Source organism: Epinephelus fuscoguttatus, linkage group LG13 (genome assembly GCF_011397635.1).
Source record: "Epinephelus fuscoguttatus linkage group LG13, E.fuscoguttatus.final_Chr_v1".
In the NCBI taxonomy this organism is placed as follows: domain Eukaryota; kingdom Metazoa; phylum Chordata; class Actinopteri; order Perciformes; family Serranidae; genus Epinephelus; species Epinephelus fuscoguttatus.
Genome location: NC_064764.1, coordinates 18,497,171 through 18,513,820, shown reverse-complemented (window position 1 = coordinate 18,513,820; position 16,650 = coordinate 18,497,171). Strand labels below are relative to the sequence as shown.

The 16,650-nt window shown below is 40.8% G+C and overlaps 1 protein-coding gene across 2 annotated transcripts in view; it reads right to left on the bottom strand.

Moving 5' to 3' along the window:
* vwc2l (von Willebrand factor C domain containing 2 like) overlaps nt 1-16,650 on the bottom strand; it is a 38,054-nt gene that overhangs the window by 5,023 nt on the left and 16,381 nt on the right. For both annotated transcript variants that reach the window (XM_049595130.1, XM_049595131.1), the window contains one exon: nt 11,606-11,735. In XM_049595130.1, coding sequence (XP_049451087.1) covers nt 11,606-11,735 — 130 coding nt within the window. The remainder of the gene's footprint in view (nt 1-11,605; nt 11,736-16,650) is intronic.

The following is a 16,650-nucleotide window of genomic DNA, read 5'->3' as shown; positions in this document are numbered from 1 at the left end:
AAAACGTGTTTGATTGTGTACCATTGGAACACCTCATACCCGTGTATTTGATCATCTCGGTAGATAGGCAGATTAATCCTGGGTACATTCTAGGATCTGTGCTCGAGGAAACTGAAAACGGTGTTACCTTTGTGGGAATGAGGTGCATTCATTATTGGTAAATACCACATGAAATTATTATGTCTAATTTGTTTCTCTCCATCTCGGGGTGAATCAAGGCAGAGTGCATCTTCCTCTACTTCTTGAGACAGCACAGTCAGAAGGTGCCAGGAATTCTTAAGAGTTTTAATCATGTAGATGAAGCAATCAGCAGCTCAATTGGTGTGACGGTGACTTTGGATTGCTCTGAGCATTCAGCTCTGTAAAACCTGCCGGATTCAAGACTCTACGAGTGGTCATAAAAAACTCATACGTCTCATAACTCTTGGAGACACAGTAGCTTTCACGGCTAATTTTCACGGATGTCTTGGTGTCCCAGTGAATTTGATTTAGGACAGGCTAACCCGATGCTATCAATGTAACTGTGAAACTGTACGGTTAGTTGACCCGAAGAGCCTGGTTACACAGGGTACATTTGGGGACACGGGCCAGCTGCATGCAGATCAGCACAATTACTCAACTTGTGCACAGCAGAGGCCTTTTTTTACAGAAGACATTTTGACATGTCACAGTAGGAAAGGCACAGGTGTAATTATTGAAATTAATGTTAGCTCGACTCCATTTAGCTGCTTTGATTTCAGGGTCCTGGTGTTGTGCATGCTGGCTCACTGTCACACTGTACTTACTGGGACAGATCTGTGTTATTAGTAACACCTGCGCCTTTCTCACTAGTCAAAATAAATGCTGTGAGAAAAGCCTATTGGTTTTTTAATGACAATATCAGGCACCTAGAAGCACACGATTAAGGTTAGGTAAAGATCACGGTCTTGGTTAAATATTGAAAGTCACAGAGTTACTCAAAGCCACAGACAGGTCACACTAACTTTTTAAATACTTAACCAAGACCATGACTTTTAAAAGCCTAAACACAGCAGTGGGAGAATCATTCAGACCCTTTAGTTATGTCAAAATGGCAATGCAATGTTGTAAAAACACTCCACTACAAGTCCTATATGATGTTTTTTTTCAATGAACTGCTGCATTCTTTTTGTGATTTAATCTGTCGCAATGCTTCATATTCTATAGGATCGCCATATGTTTGTAGCGTCGCTGTCCTGTGGGAACCACGCATCTCTGAAAAAGTCCACTTTTCCTGAACTCAGAAAAACAAGTGTTTTCCAACTGATCCAAGGGGGGTTGTTAATAGTTTATTTAGCTTAAAGGAGCTCTATACAAAATTCAGAGTGTATCTATGATTCAGAGGTTGTCTGCACGCCACATGGCTCTCAACAAGGAGGTGGCTAAGCTGGCGGCAAGCAGCTGATGGTGCTAACAGCGTAAACAATGCTAACAACAGCAACAGTGCTTACAGAGCTAACGGCAGTGTTGGGCAGTAGCGTCACTACATGTAGCGGCATTACGAATTTAACGGCATTTCTCAGTAGCGTGGTGGTAAGGTCACTACTTTCTGAGTCAAATAGCTTTTTTTTTTTTTTAACTAGTATCGCAGTTGCGTCCACAAAAGTCAAAAGCACTTTTTCCCAGGAAAAGCTCTGAAGTGTATTTTTTCCTGCAGAGGTCTAGCTAAAAGTAAGGATAATAACACTGAGGGTTAAGTGATGTGACCAGCGCCACACCGAGGCACGTTGACGAGGGAAGCACTTCCGTATGACATCACTTACTAATCCTCAAGGTTATTCTGCTTGCTGCTTTGCTATTGTGTTTTCTTTGGAAGACCCGCCCTACTCTGCCTCTGATTGGCTACATTGCACTGTGTATATATTTAGTGGATTTGCAGTGCACACTAGAGAAATAGATTAAGTAGTTCCTAGTAGGAGTATTAAGTAGGGGTAAGATAGGGGACAGAGAGTGACCTACTGATGTCACCTGTTATTTGCAGGATATGTTCATGTTTTAATGTCCCCAAAAAATAAAAGTTTTAATTTAGGTCATTTATTTTTCTTGTTTATTATGCTGTCTTTTATTTATCATGGCGTTATTGACTGAAAAATATATTTTGGAGTTATGTTTTTGAATTACTGACAACCTACTGAAAGAGGCCAAGACAGAAAAATGCATTGAATAGGAAGAGGAGAGAGAAAGACAGAGTGCAATAGGCCGACTGATGATGTCATGTTATTGGAGGACATTTTCAAATGTCAAAAGGTCTTCAACAAAAAAAAAAAAAAAAAAGCAAGTAATTTAAGCCTGTTATTTTATAATAAACAGTTTAAGTGAACATTTTTCCCTTCCTATTTGTTTGGCTGACACTTTTGTCTTATCACTGTGGTAACGCTGATTTGACATGCAGGCTACTTTTGCCATTTTCTGGTAGCTTAGCTTGCTACATTTATTTGAGGGTAGCTTAAATGTATGAAACTTCATTTTGATGTAGAGTAACTGTTAGCTTAGTTCACTACATTTTCCAAGTAGCTTGCCCAACACTGGCTAACAGTGTTAACCAGGCAGGTGGGTGCTACTTTTCTGCAGCAACACTGTACCAGTATCAGCGGTAAGTGCTGTATGAGCGCAATGTAGCGTTGAGGTGATTAGCTAGCCAGTGGGAAACCAACATGGGACTCACATGCACTAACATGCACGTGTGACCGAACCATCTACCATGACATAGAACAGAGAAGTTTGTATTACAGCATACTCAGAGGTAAAGTGACTTCATTCTCTCATCAGGACGTCATTACTTCACTATATCTTTACATAGAGAATAGTTGTTTGCTGCTATATTAATGCTCACAATATTGTATAGAGCTCTTTAAAGGGACATTGTGTAACATTTTCAGTTGTTTATTGGCAAAAATTGATGTCTGCATTCATAAATATGTCATCACTGGTGTACTATTACCTCCACCAATAATCTGACTTATTCTCGTAAAAGGAGAATTTCGGATTTGCTTGTACATTGTGCGGGTAAGTCGTCTGTGGGGTTCCATAATGTTTCGCCATCTTGAGAATACATCCGCCAGCAAGGGACATACAGCCCCGCCTTCGGCGTTTTCGTTGAGAGCCAGGCCAGCACTGCGTGACTGAGGAACTGAAGGAGAGGCACAAGAGGCGCTTCGCTACTACCCCGGCAAATTTGAAACAAAGTCCCACTCTTTGAGCATAATGCAGGATCATGCATATGCAGCATCATGGGAGACGGAATCCTTGTCGCCAAGAAAGCACAAATGGGAATAGAAAAGGCAACGTGACCGGTGAATTAAAAAAAAAAACCACATCGGGGTAGCCTTTTCCAGGTTGAGAGAGCTGCTGAAGGAGAATGGTAATGCAATCGCCGGTCACGTTGCCTTTTTGACTCCCGTTTGCGCCTTCTTGGCGACAAAGATTCTGTCTCCCGTGATGCTGCATAATACATGATCCTGCATTATGCTCAAAGAGTGGGACTTTGTTATGCTGCAGTAGTGCTGGGGTAGTAGCGGCGCTGGCCGCTAACAGCGGCTAACAGCTGTTGGCGGCGCAGTGTTGCGAGGAGAGGGATGAGGTGTGTGAGGTTGAGCCACTTGTCAGTTGTCAAAGCACAAGACGTGATTGGTTTGTTTCGATTTATACCCGCCCCAACAGTCCTACGTTGTAAACACAGGCAGCATGGTGAGGAGGGGGTTTGTCAACTTGCGTCCCGTGTGTCTGTGTAGGAGCCTGAATGAATACTCCATGAAGTATCTATGCACATTAATTTTTAACATTAAGTAAAATTTAAAAAAGGCAAAATATATCAGTATGTGATTCATTAAGACAGTTTTCCACTAGCCGAAAACCAAAACAGCATAAAGAAATTCCTGAAATTCAGTTGTAGCTTTTGGTTCAATGTGCCACCCCAAGAATTTCACTGACCTTATCTGACCAACCCTGGAGCTGCCACTGTGCAGTGGGCCATAAACATCCATGTGACACTGACAAAAGGAGGTGTCAGCTACCTAGTATCCCCATCTTTTGCCTCAGCATTGATGAGTCCCATGCTCTATTCGGACCTGATAAAAGCCCTTTGATCTGAGCTTAGAGGAGACATTGAGAACGCTTGCCAAGTCTTAACTCTCATTGATCTGCCTCCGGACAGCTGGCACAGGTTACAGGACAAACTCGGTAGAGGTTGATGAGGGAAGAGGGTGACTGGTTCTGGCTGCCAAGTGTGATTGTTTATAGCCGGATAGACTAGGAGTCACAAGGACAAAGTTTCAGCTACCTGTCACCACTCGAAGGACACACTGTCACCTGTCTGAGCCTGTGATCGATTCATGGCCAATAAAATTTAGGAAATTCAGAAAATGTTTGTCCTGTGTCAAAACTGTCTCGGCATATCATACTTCCCATCACTGCGGCTTTAACAGTGAATGCATATCAGTGCTTATTACTGTCTATTTGGCTCAAATTTGATTTTAGCTCTTGCCTAGAGGTTAGAAATTCATTCACACATCCTTCAATTCACAAAAAACCCAGCTTGTCCATAGATTATGTCAGTCTGACTATGTGACTTAACTGTAGCCAGCTCTGTGGCGCTGCTACTGTATGATATGTCTGTTAAAAAAACCCACAATGACAGTCTTCAGACAGATAAGCAGATCTAAAAATGGTTTAATCCTATCATAGTGAGGAAACGCTGGCCATTTTCACACTACTTCTCATTATCATTTTCTTCATGAGAATTATATAATTACATGTATCCCCTGATAAATTTACAGTATATAATTCTTGATAAAGATTAGAGCTGAATCAGTCAGACTCGATGAACGTGGTTCTCAGAGATAAGCGCTCCCACTGGCTGACTAGTCCATTGTGCTGCCTTCTGCTCTGTGTTGCTGTTTTCAGGGTGAAACACCAAGAAGCAGACGAGCTAAAAAGCTACGTCGCAATAATGGAAAGCTTTGACAAAAGGCTGGCAGCCATAAGCATTGATCTGGTGATTTGCTGGTCAAAAGACATCCGCACATCAAGGTTGCAAACAGAATACATTTAGTTGGAAAGTTTTTTAAGAGGCTGAAATGTAGTTAGGACCTGCCTTTGATTAAGATATAGTCATTACTCCTGTTAAAAAATGTTCACTAATAAACCGCATTTAGCCTCATTTTAACCAAAGTATCAAGACATGATTTAACCTCCATATCACCAACTCAATAATTAATGGGTGCTAATTAACCACCTCAATAACATTTCTGCCCTTAGCAATCGGGTCAGCTAATGATCATTCTGATTAGTTTTGAAATTTAAACATTCCTGAAGCTTTTCTTTAACTATGTCAGAATGAGTGGGATCAGCCAGCCTTTTTACCTGTGCTGGAACACTGATAATGCAGTGTGGGGATACGACAGCTGAACTTCCTACGCAGTACAGTTTGTCAGCAGATGCAACAGCCTCTTCAACCACGACGCTGTGTCTAATGTGAGTAACCCAGCAGACATACAGTCATCCATATGCTGTATATTTCATTGTCTCTGGGTCTGGACAGTAAGTAAAATTTTGTGAGATGAGCACAAGCTCTAAAATGCATATTTTGTTTTGGACACATGTTCCTTCAAGAGCAGATTAAGCTAGACACAAGAGAAAAGGGTCATGCCCCATCGGCCTCAGCTGTAATTAGTTCTTAGTATAATATATATCCTAAGGGGATATGTTGGCAGAAATGAAATATAATTTATTACCAGAATTTGCCCGTTAAAAACCTCTTGAACAATGAATACTGAAGGAATTCTAACCAGGAGAGTAACTGCTCAGCCAATATTTGTGGTTAGTAAATGAGCTCAAAAATGGGCCCTATATGGGATTGTCCATGGGTTCCACAATGGTCCCATGCCAAATGCCTCCATCGGTGGGTTTACCCAAGTGGGCCCCACATGGGTAATGCTATGGCTACCTGGGTACCAAGAGGATATAGGCCCAAAATGGGCATCTTATCCTGGACCCACTTGAGTAAAACCACCCATGTGGGCAATAGGCATGAGGACATTGTGGAACCCTTGGACAATCCAATATAGGGCTCCTTTTTCAGCTCATTTACTAACCACATGGGGCCCACATACAAATGGTGACTGGGTAGTTACATGTAACAGAGTTATGCAACTAAAATACAAAATAAATGTGACTGTAATCTAACTAGTGATCTGTAACCTATAATATTTCAAAAGTAACCTACCCAGCACTGCTGCTAGAGGCCACTAAATCTCCCTAAATCTTACACACTGTTAGTTTAATACATGAAACACTATTTAGAGATACGTTTACCAACCAATTCATAAACTGCTGTATTTGCTTCAGCTATTAACACTACAACCTGCAAGAGTACATCTAATTCATCATGAATGTCAAACAAAAATGAGTTTAAATAGAGTTGAGTTCCTCAATTTAAAACAATGATCTACTTTTTACTGTGCTACATTTGTCAATTATGCCTTTGCTACAACTGGTAGATTAATTAATGGGTGTGATTGTAAATCCAATCCGACTGTCGACACTAAAATGAGAATTAAGCTAAGCACATTCACTGCGCTGTTTGTGCCAGAGTGCCCATTACATTAAAGGTCATCATAACAAACTTTGCAACGCAATGCCGAATGCATTTCCACAAATACCATTTGATTTAAATGATGAATGGTCGTCAGAAGACGATGAAGGGAAGGAAAGAGGCCTGTAACGTCGCTGCAAACGGTGTATGCATTCATACATAAGCTGATGTCGCAGTTGTACTGTCTGATCCAGCTGTTAACTCACACATGCCACCAAAGCACCTGCCAACAGACTCGGCGGTCACGTGTAGATCAAGAAAGGAGCAAGCTAGTGTGCAGGAATGTTTGAGTTGCTTGGCAACTGTCCAGTTGTGATAATATTTGTGTTGGGGGAGTCAAATAAATTATTAAATAAAGAAACAAATCATAAGCTGTTGTCGCTTATTATTATTAACTTATAAGTGGCACTTGAACTGTTCTGTAAAGCAATATCATACCCCAGGGATGCGTGATTTTGCCAAGTAGGACATGCTCCTGGATCAACATCCCACATTACATTCAAGGACCAACATTGCAATCAACCAATAACAGCCCTCTGACATCATCAGCGTGCTGCTCCTGTGCTTCTTTCAAAATCCCTTTGTGCTTCTTCAGAGCTACAGAGCTGCTTAACAAAAACTGTATGAGATAATGTAGTGTTAGCAAGCTAGCTTCCTCACTAGGTTGGCTATGCTAGTGGGTAAAATTGCCAATAGACTAGAATGTTAGTGAGTTAGCTTGCTAACTATATGCTATGCTAACAAGTAGCCTAAGGATACTGTCATTTTGCAGTTGCAAAGACCTGTGAAGCACACATTTTCCCTTCTTAACCCTGCATAATTTGTTGAGATTAATCCAGGGAAATCATTGCCATGTTGATTCTGGATAACCTGTTTATGTTAATTCAGGACTATCATCACCATGGTGACTCTGAATAATTTGGCTATATTGATCCAGGACCACCATTGCCATGTTTATCCTGAATAGAATCACTGATGTTGGTATTGACATAAACAAATCAAAATCAGCATGATGATGATGGTCTTGAATAAACCTGACCAAATCAATCCAGGTTTAACATGAAGAAAGGGAGGGAAAAGGTGTTTATTGCTGGAACTTGAAACTGAAAAACGCTATTATTCTCACTCTTTTTTAGTGAACAATATTCTAGCCTAATGGCAAGCTTATCTGTTAGCACAGCCGACCCATTCAGCAAGCTAACTCACTAACATTTTAGCCTATTAGTATAGCTTACCTAGTTAGCAAGATATTTTGCTAATATTCTAGCCTATTGGCAAGGTCACTTGTTAGCATAGCCTACCTAGTTAGCGAGCTATTTTGCTGATATTCAAGTCTATTGGAAATCTTACTTGGTAGCACAGCCTACCCACTTAGCAAGCTTACTCACTAACATTCTAGCCCATTGGCAAGGTTACTTGTTAGCATAGCCTACCTAGTTAGCGACTATTTTACTCATACTCTACTCTATTGGAAAGCTTACTTAGTAGCATTGCCGACCTACTTAACAAAGCTTACTCACTAACATTCTAGGTTACTTGTTAGCATAGCCTACCTACTTAGAGAACTATTTTGCTAATATTCTAGTCTATTGGAAAGCTTACTACACAACATACGTACTTAGCAAGACAGCTTGCTAATATTCTCATCTATTGGTAAGTTTACTCATAGACATATATACGTAGATGCCGCATCGAGCGCTGAGCCGTACGTCAACATCGCCGCCATATTGGATGTGGCAAGGCTGCGCTGTAAACTAATACAAGTGAATGGACTTAATTTCATAAAGCGCCTTTCCTCAAAGAAATGTACGTTAATGCCTCTCGTTTATTCATTCACACACGCACTAATATACTTGGGAAACAGTTAGGCACAAAAAATGATGTATTTGATCTTCTCAGATGGCTAAGATAAGAACTTTATTGATTCCACACAGGAGCAATTCACCTTACATCAGCTATAGAGAACAAGGTAGTGCCGAAAAACAATGCACAGTAGCCTACACACACACACACACACACATATGTATGTATATATATATATATATATGTGTGTGTGTGTGTATATATATATATATATATATATATATATGTCTGTGAGTTTACTCATTAGCATAGCCAGCCTAGTTAGCAAGCTAACTTGCAAACCCTATACTAGCTTACAAGGTTTTTATTTATTGTTACTGAGGATTTTGTTCAACTGTACGTTACTAACTTCAATTTGCAAAACTAGCTTAGCACTGAAGAAGCACAAAGGACACTGATGATATCAGAGGGCTGTGATTGGTTGATTGCAATGTTGGTCCAGGAACACGATGTGGGATGCTGATCCAGGAGCATCCTACTTGGCAAAATCATTTCGTGTCCTTAGGGAGTGCTGTTGTACTGAGTATGAGCACGGCTGTGACTATTTTTTTTTTTTATTAGCCTACCTGCTGTTCTTATTTAAAAAAAAATGTTTTATCAAAAAATGCTATTTTTATAATTATTTATCATTTCATTATTTTGCACTAGCTTGCCCTCCCTAAAATATTAGAATGGAAAGTAACGTGCACTTTGAGTAATTTATCAAAAAGGTACTTTTTTACTTTCACTTGAGTAAGTTTTTCAGATGATAAATTTATATTTTACTTGAGCATTTTTTTTTATTGTCGTAATTGTACTTTTCCTTGACTATAGAGTTTTAGTACTTACCCACCACTGCCTGTAAGTAGCAAACTGTTTGTTATAGGCTACGCTGAGATTAAGCTGGAGACGACAGTCTGACTTTATGACGACTACAGCAGCCTCCACTCCAGCTGACTATCCATCAGTTGTATCACCAGCATCATTAATCAATGACACACTGACAGAGAATATTCACTCTGGATTCTTCATTTTTGTTGTCAATATGTTACACAACTTAGCTCTTTGGCATTTTCCTGCCTCCCTCTTTATTTGACAGAATGATTTTTATCCCCTAAAAATGCAATTGTGCCTGGCGCTTGATGATGCAATGCTGGTCTGGTCGTTACCTTCTTAACATCATCATGTTAGCACTGCCGGGTCCATGTCATTGGTTCGACAGCCCATTGGTTCGACATCCCATTAGTCCGACTGTCCGCGATGCTGAACGGCTAACGGCGGGCGTATGTTGCACCGCGACCGGCTTGAGGCGGAGCAGACTCACGGCTTATGTGTTTGCCACTTTCTTTTTCATTTTAACCCACACCATGATCTTTTCCTGACCCTAACCAAGTGTTTTTGTGCCTAAACCTAACCAGACCTTAACCACAGGGCATCATGATGATTTCAGAACGGACTGAGGAACAATGAGTTTAATATGGTCGAACCAATGGGCTGTCGAACCAATGGGCAGTTCCCGCACTGCCATTGCAAGCATGTTAGCAGGCTAACATTAGCTGTGATTCTAGCATCACTGTCTTGTCATAACTGGCCTGGGGTTAAACAGACACTACAATCACAACACTAAATGCACATAGGAGAAGGGTTTTTTTTGAGGAAATGTATTTATTTTAACGTGAACCACAATTATTTTCCTAACCTTAACCAAGGAATCCCTTTCTGGCACAGAGCCCCACAGAAAAACTTGGCCCAATAGCATACCAAACTATGAACTGCTGCTATTCATGTCCATATTTTACTTTATAATCATTCCCTTGTGAGAGAACTCATTGATATTTTAAAAGGGCTGTGTTAATTTCACATAATGATTTGAAACCAGTGGTTGCAGCAGGTGAATTAAAAGACAAAGTGTGACTGTGTTCCACGATTGCATGTCTAACTGGAGCGGATAGGCCTAAGTGGATGTCTTTCTTTCACAGCCCCCCTGTCCCTCGGCCAAAAATGAGAACTAAACAGCATTCTTCATTGTCCTCTCCCCACAGCCCTCAGCTCCCATAGAGATTTAACTAGCTGCCAGAGCCTGACCAGGCACCCTTGGGGAGCCTAGAAACGGCAGGCCTACCCTGAAATGCCAAGGGTGTCACTGTGTCCTGTCAGCCTGGATTAGCTCTCTCCTAGCAGCGTCTGCAGCCTTGTTAGTGTGGGTGTTTGTGTGTGTGTATGTGTGCTGAAATAAAAGAAAGAAAGCAAAGGGGGATAAAAGAGGAAATGAGAGAAAGTGTGAAAGAAAATGCGGGTAGTTGTGGTGAAATAGCCATTTAGCATCCGCCTCGAACAAAATTCCTCTCATCACATTTATAGGTCAACTGCTGCTTGAAAGAAAAAGAAAATATATTTCATGATATTGTTTTGCCCTCTTTCAGCAGCAATACTCATAACAATATCTATATTTTTGGTGCAGCGCGGAACATAATGAGACGACTGAATGCAATAACAAGGCTTATAATCAAGAGAGCACATTGTGTTGGTTTTCATCTGAGTTCAGGAAAACTTTCTTTGCCAGCTCTTTCAGCTCTCAAATGATCTGAAGTTTACATTTGAGCCATGTAAATGCAACATTGTGTTGTGGCTGAATTTAAATTTAGCCCCCGGCACTCTTTGCCATCGAGCCTTCCAGCCAGGATCACATTGCAGATGAGCAGTTATTGTACTTTGGTCATAAAACTCCATCTGTCCCTCAGGATTGGTGCTGGCAAGGGGAAATCTCCCACCTCGCCTTGTAAATAGCCAATGAACCATTTGAATCCTATAATTCTAATTTAGGGATTGCCTGTGTGTGACAAGGGCGTTAGGGCACTGGGAGATAAAAGACTCTCCCAGGACCCATTAGTCCCCCCTACCATGCCTTTAATCAATGGGCTAATGTTTACTCTGCTTAGTGTGTCATTTATAATTAAAACTAGTACTGCTCATTAGTGTCCAACGGGCCCAAGGTAATAATTTTAATTCATAAAACATCAATTACATCCTCATCCGCTAAAGGCGCGGCCATCAAATGGCGATACCACAGATAAACTTGCCGTCATTGGTTTAATGAAAATTTAATGACTTCTGAGGAGTGTGCGATGAATTGCAGAAGAGATGAGTGTTTACCGTTTTTACAGATGGGGCAGCATTGCTCCGGCTCGTACACAGGGTTGACACACTCTGGGACGGCGCAGTCGGACACCACACAGTGCACCTCATTATTTGGTTCGCAGCGGCACCATTCACAGGGTGACGGCTGTGGAAAGGGGGGGTTGGAGGTGGGAGAGGAGAAACGGGGAATCTGGGTTAGATGATTCAGTGGGTTTCACCTTTATCAGTGTGTGTGTGTGCTTTACATGATTACCACTGGTCAGTTGAAGAGACAGCCCGATCCCGTGCTGATTTTACTCAGTTAAAAATGCTCTTATTACATGCATCTCATACTGTCTTCATAAACAAAGAAACAAGCTAATAAATTATTCACAAGACCAGTTTTATTTGGCTTCTTGCATCTCAACAAACACAGCCTGTAGCTGACGTTGAATAAAATCACCAGAAATAACTAATAAGGGAGTCTATAAAGTAGTGTTCATGATATTTAGTATTTTGCTGCATTCTGCTGCGGCCTGCCTCAGGAAACAGTTCAGAGGCTTATCTTACCACCTCTGCAACATGTAAATCAGTGCTATGCAGCTCTCCGTGCCACTGCCTCTTACTTGACTCTATCTTTACAAAGTCCCTTGACCGGAAAATGAACTGTAATGCAATTACATGGAGTGGAAAAATACAAACTGTTTCCATATCACGAAAGGTCAACTGTTCATCATATTAGATTTTCTTTCTGCTCATCTAGTAAACAGTCTTTTGAGGGCATCTCTGCTCTATCAGCGACTCAGCACTCTGTAAATGCCTTTGAGGGTACAAATGTTTCATAATTGATAACCTTTGATAAGCGTGTTTTTTTTTTTAATTTGGTAGTTAGGTAGGTCAATATATGTGTAGAGCAGCAACTGCAACCAAGAAAAAAAAAAAAAAAAAGATTCAGATGAGTCATAATAAACTGGGTGAGTTATCTGAAGTCCACAAATTTCCTAAACCGCTGCAAGTCAATATTCAAAACATCTATTTAAATTCAAAACCAGTGACGCAAATGTTGACTCTTGACTGATATTTAGATGACTAATAATGTGCTTTAATGTTGGATATATAATGCTGGTATGTACTCCAGACAGAGTTCGGCATTTTGGGAAGTATGCTATTTGATTTCTTGCTGGGAGTTTGATCACTCTGAAATCTGTATGGTAAATACAGTTAGCTTAGCTTAACATAAAGGCCAGGGGATAAAAGCTAGACATGCTCTGTCCAAAGATCTAGCAGTATAGAGTCCGCCAGGAATGAGTCCTAAAACCTGGAAAATGATTTAGCACTTTAACACTCCTGGTTCCCTAGTCTCAAAGTCATTGGGTTGTTTGAATGGGTTTTTGGTTAGATGTGTGAAGTAAGGTCTGTCAGAGGTCTGTCACGTTTTGTTCTCCGACATAAAGTACATCAGTAAATACCCCACTCATGAACTTTCCTACTTGTTTCAAGACTTTATGCTAAGCTTCGCTAGCTATTCCTATTCCTAGTCCTAGTCCTAGTCCTTTTCCTGTTCTTATTCCTGGTTCTTAAAATGCCTGAGGTTGTGCTGTGTAATTACTGGCTATTGACGTTCTGGAGTGCCGTGTCAAGTTCTGCCTGTTACATGCATTACGTCAGTACAACAACACAAATTGACATGTTTTTTCCTCCAACGACTAACGCACGTGGTTAGGTTCAGGAAAAAAGAAAAGGGTTGGCTTTTAAATCTTATGGGACACAAACACCACTCTCCTGGACGAAAGTCGGTATGTGTTGGAACCCATCTGCCACCCCTCCTACCCACTCCACTCAGGCTTTCGCTGTTTTAACTTTCATTTTTGTTGCGTTTCCCACTGACACCATTAAACTACAATAAGGTCTGTGGTTCTCTGACATAAAATACATCAGTAAATACCCCACTCATGAACTTTCCTACTTGTTTCCAGTCTTTATGCTAAGCTTTACTAGCTATTCCTAATCTTATTCCTAGTACTAGTCCTAGTCCATTTCCTATTCCCAGTCCTAGTCCTAGTCCTTAAAATGCTGGGTGCTGTGCTGGGTAATGTTGTTTTGTCATTATGCCATTAACTATCTCAAACTGCATTAGTTCCAGACAGTTTGCTACATTTCCATCAACTACAGTTGAATTGTGGCAACAACAACAAAAACAGTTCCACTGTTCATAAAGGGAAGGGCTGTGGTGTTCCTGGATGCTTTAAAGTGACTTTTATCAGCCAATTTTGCCAGGATGCATTAAGTAGCACAAAGTGGGAAGTAGCCAGGCTTGTCTTTTTATTGGAATTTATGGCGGTCTGGATGCACTGCAGCCATAAATCGAATATGAGCAACATCAAAAGATGGAGGGAGGGGGTGGGGTGGAGTGTGGGGCTGTAGAGATTAAATTGAACGCATAACCCATTCTCTGATTGTGGCCATACTTTCTTGACTTACTCTATGTCGAATGAGAAACGAAGAATCAGAGCAGAGACAACTCAGACATCAACTTGACACTGCTCTTTCCTATCATTCCCCTCACAGACAATGTATAAAACTGTCTCAAATGTAAAAGATATACTTCCTGATATACCAGACAACTGTCCAGTGGCATTAAAAGTTAGGATGTGAAACTGTCTCAGATTCGACGCTCATAAAGGGAAACAAAGTAAAAAATAAGACTCTTTAAAAGGGAATGAATAAGTGCAGGAACAGTGGCTGTTTTTATGTGTGGAAATGTCTGTAACTTGTTAGTGTACTGGTATAAAACCGGTGTTTTGTATTCCTGCTTTTAAAGATTCACACTCTTAGTGATGTTAATGATGATAGATTTCATCTGCTCATTCATTGTGCCTGTTGCATATTTTAGAGCTGCCGCTCCCTGATTTAAAACACGTCTTTTCTTTTCTAATGTAGCTGCGCTGAAATAAAAGAAAAAAGCTTTTAAGAAATACACATATAGATGGAACCTGAACATTTATAACTATTCTCATTAGACATTCCTGTCAGAAATTCCTCTCATATCTTACCCGCACAAGTAGTTGACTCCAGTGCGCTCATGTAAATAAGCCACGGCGAAAATATTTCCCGTTCGCAGAGTTAAACACCCTTACAGCTATCTTCCCCTCTGTCAGTTTGAGCGCTCATACAGAAACGTACCAATTACACAGCAAGTTGTTGTCTCATACATATGGAAGATGGACTACATTTTGCCAACCTGACAGACTTAATCTGTGGGGGCTGGCAAGGTAGGATTCAGGGTCAGCAGTGAAGCATATAGTGCCGTGTCTGACACTTACAATCTTGATTCAAGGTGTCATGCCTGCATTTCGGCTCAGGTTTCTGATTCTGCATGTTTCTCATTCTCATGTAACAGTGCTGTATTAAGCTGTTCGATAGTATTTAGCGTCAGTTTGGCAACATGAATATGTAACGCTCACTTAGCTTTGTTGTCCATGAGCTTTTTGGGTTGAGTGAAGATGAGATACCGTAACCTTGGGCAACATATAAAATCAATTACACCTTCATTTAAATTTACACTGCCAGCAGCAGAAACCCAGGTTCAGTTGAGATTATGTAAGGTAATAATAAATATGTCTCGTCTGGGAATTGAAGTAACAGCAGTTTGCAATAATGAGCTTCATATTGTGTATTTATGACAGTCTTTAAATGGATGCACACTGATAGAATCCCAGTGTTATTGCATGTAAACATCATATCCTGGTTTCAGAAACGTGTATGACCTGCTTTCTGCAAAAGCCAGTATGTTAGCTTGAGCACTGCAATAGAAACTGAGATACTACTAGTTGGTGGCACCCCTAAAGGGAGCCAGGAAAGGCCATGGCACCCTGATGCAATTGCCATCCTGGCAAAAAAATGGATAATAATTTGATATTACTGTCTTTAAATTGCTCTTGCACGCTTTGTAAGCTAGCAAAAATGTAGTGTTATCTTGTGAAACTAGACAACCTAAGGCATCCACTGGTACCAACCATGTCGGCATGCCTTGTTAGAAAGGGGGCTAAATTATGCTCCAAGTTTAGGCTAAATGTGGCAGGGGAACAATTGGCATGGCCATTTTCAAACGGGTCCCTTGAACTAAGGCATCTAAATGAAAATGGTCTCCCCTAAACTTCAGAAGGCTTGTTCCTTTGAATCAGTGTACTCCTCCAAATTAAAGTTGTATGTTGGTCTTTTTAAGGAAAAGGACAATCACCCTATTCACCACATTCTCACTCCGACCTTGTCACGTATCAACGTTTGGACATGGATCTTCCATGTCCAGATACGACATGAAAGGTACCCTGGGTGCGTTGGCTGTGGACGTTCTGGGACGCCGTGTCAAGTTATGCCTGTTACATGCATTGTCTTCTTTTAAAAATCACTTCCGTTTTCACTGGAAATTTACTGTATACATACAGTCTCTTTCAAGGTAAATGAACTGCATCAGTACAACAATGCTAACTGGCGTTTTTTTCAACAACAAACACACATGGTTAGGTTTAGGCAACAAAAGCATGTAGTTGGGTTTTGGATAAAAGAACAGGGTTTGGCTTTATAATCTTACGGGATGCATGCACCACTCTCCCGGGTGAAAGTTGGTCTTTGTTGGACCCATCCACCACAGCTCCCCCCAAACCTTCTTGGACTTTCGCTGGCTTAACTTTTGTTCTTGTCCCAACACGTTTCACCCTGATGCCGCTGAGTGCTGTTAAACTATAACAGCAACCGCCTGCATATCATGACAGTGTTAAAGGACATCTTTTTTCATCAGTGTCTGATGCGGCAAGTCACTGCCCAAGCGCTGGATTTTGACGATTTTGGAGTGAGACGGGTTTAGCCTATTTAAAGAACAGTGACTCACCTAACAAATGTATTAACATAACACATTAAAACAGGATGGTTGTGGAACTCAAAAAGTTAACTGTACCAATATTAGTCGATGCACGTCAGACAATTAATAACATTAACTGTAAAATAGGAACCCAAAGTATATCAGTATGCGATTGCTTAATTCTCTATATTGACGTGGTTTTAAGTAGCCTATACTACGACAG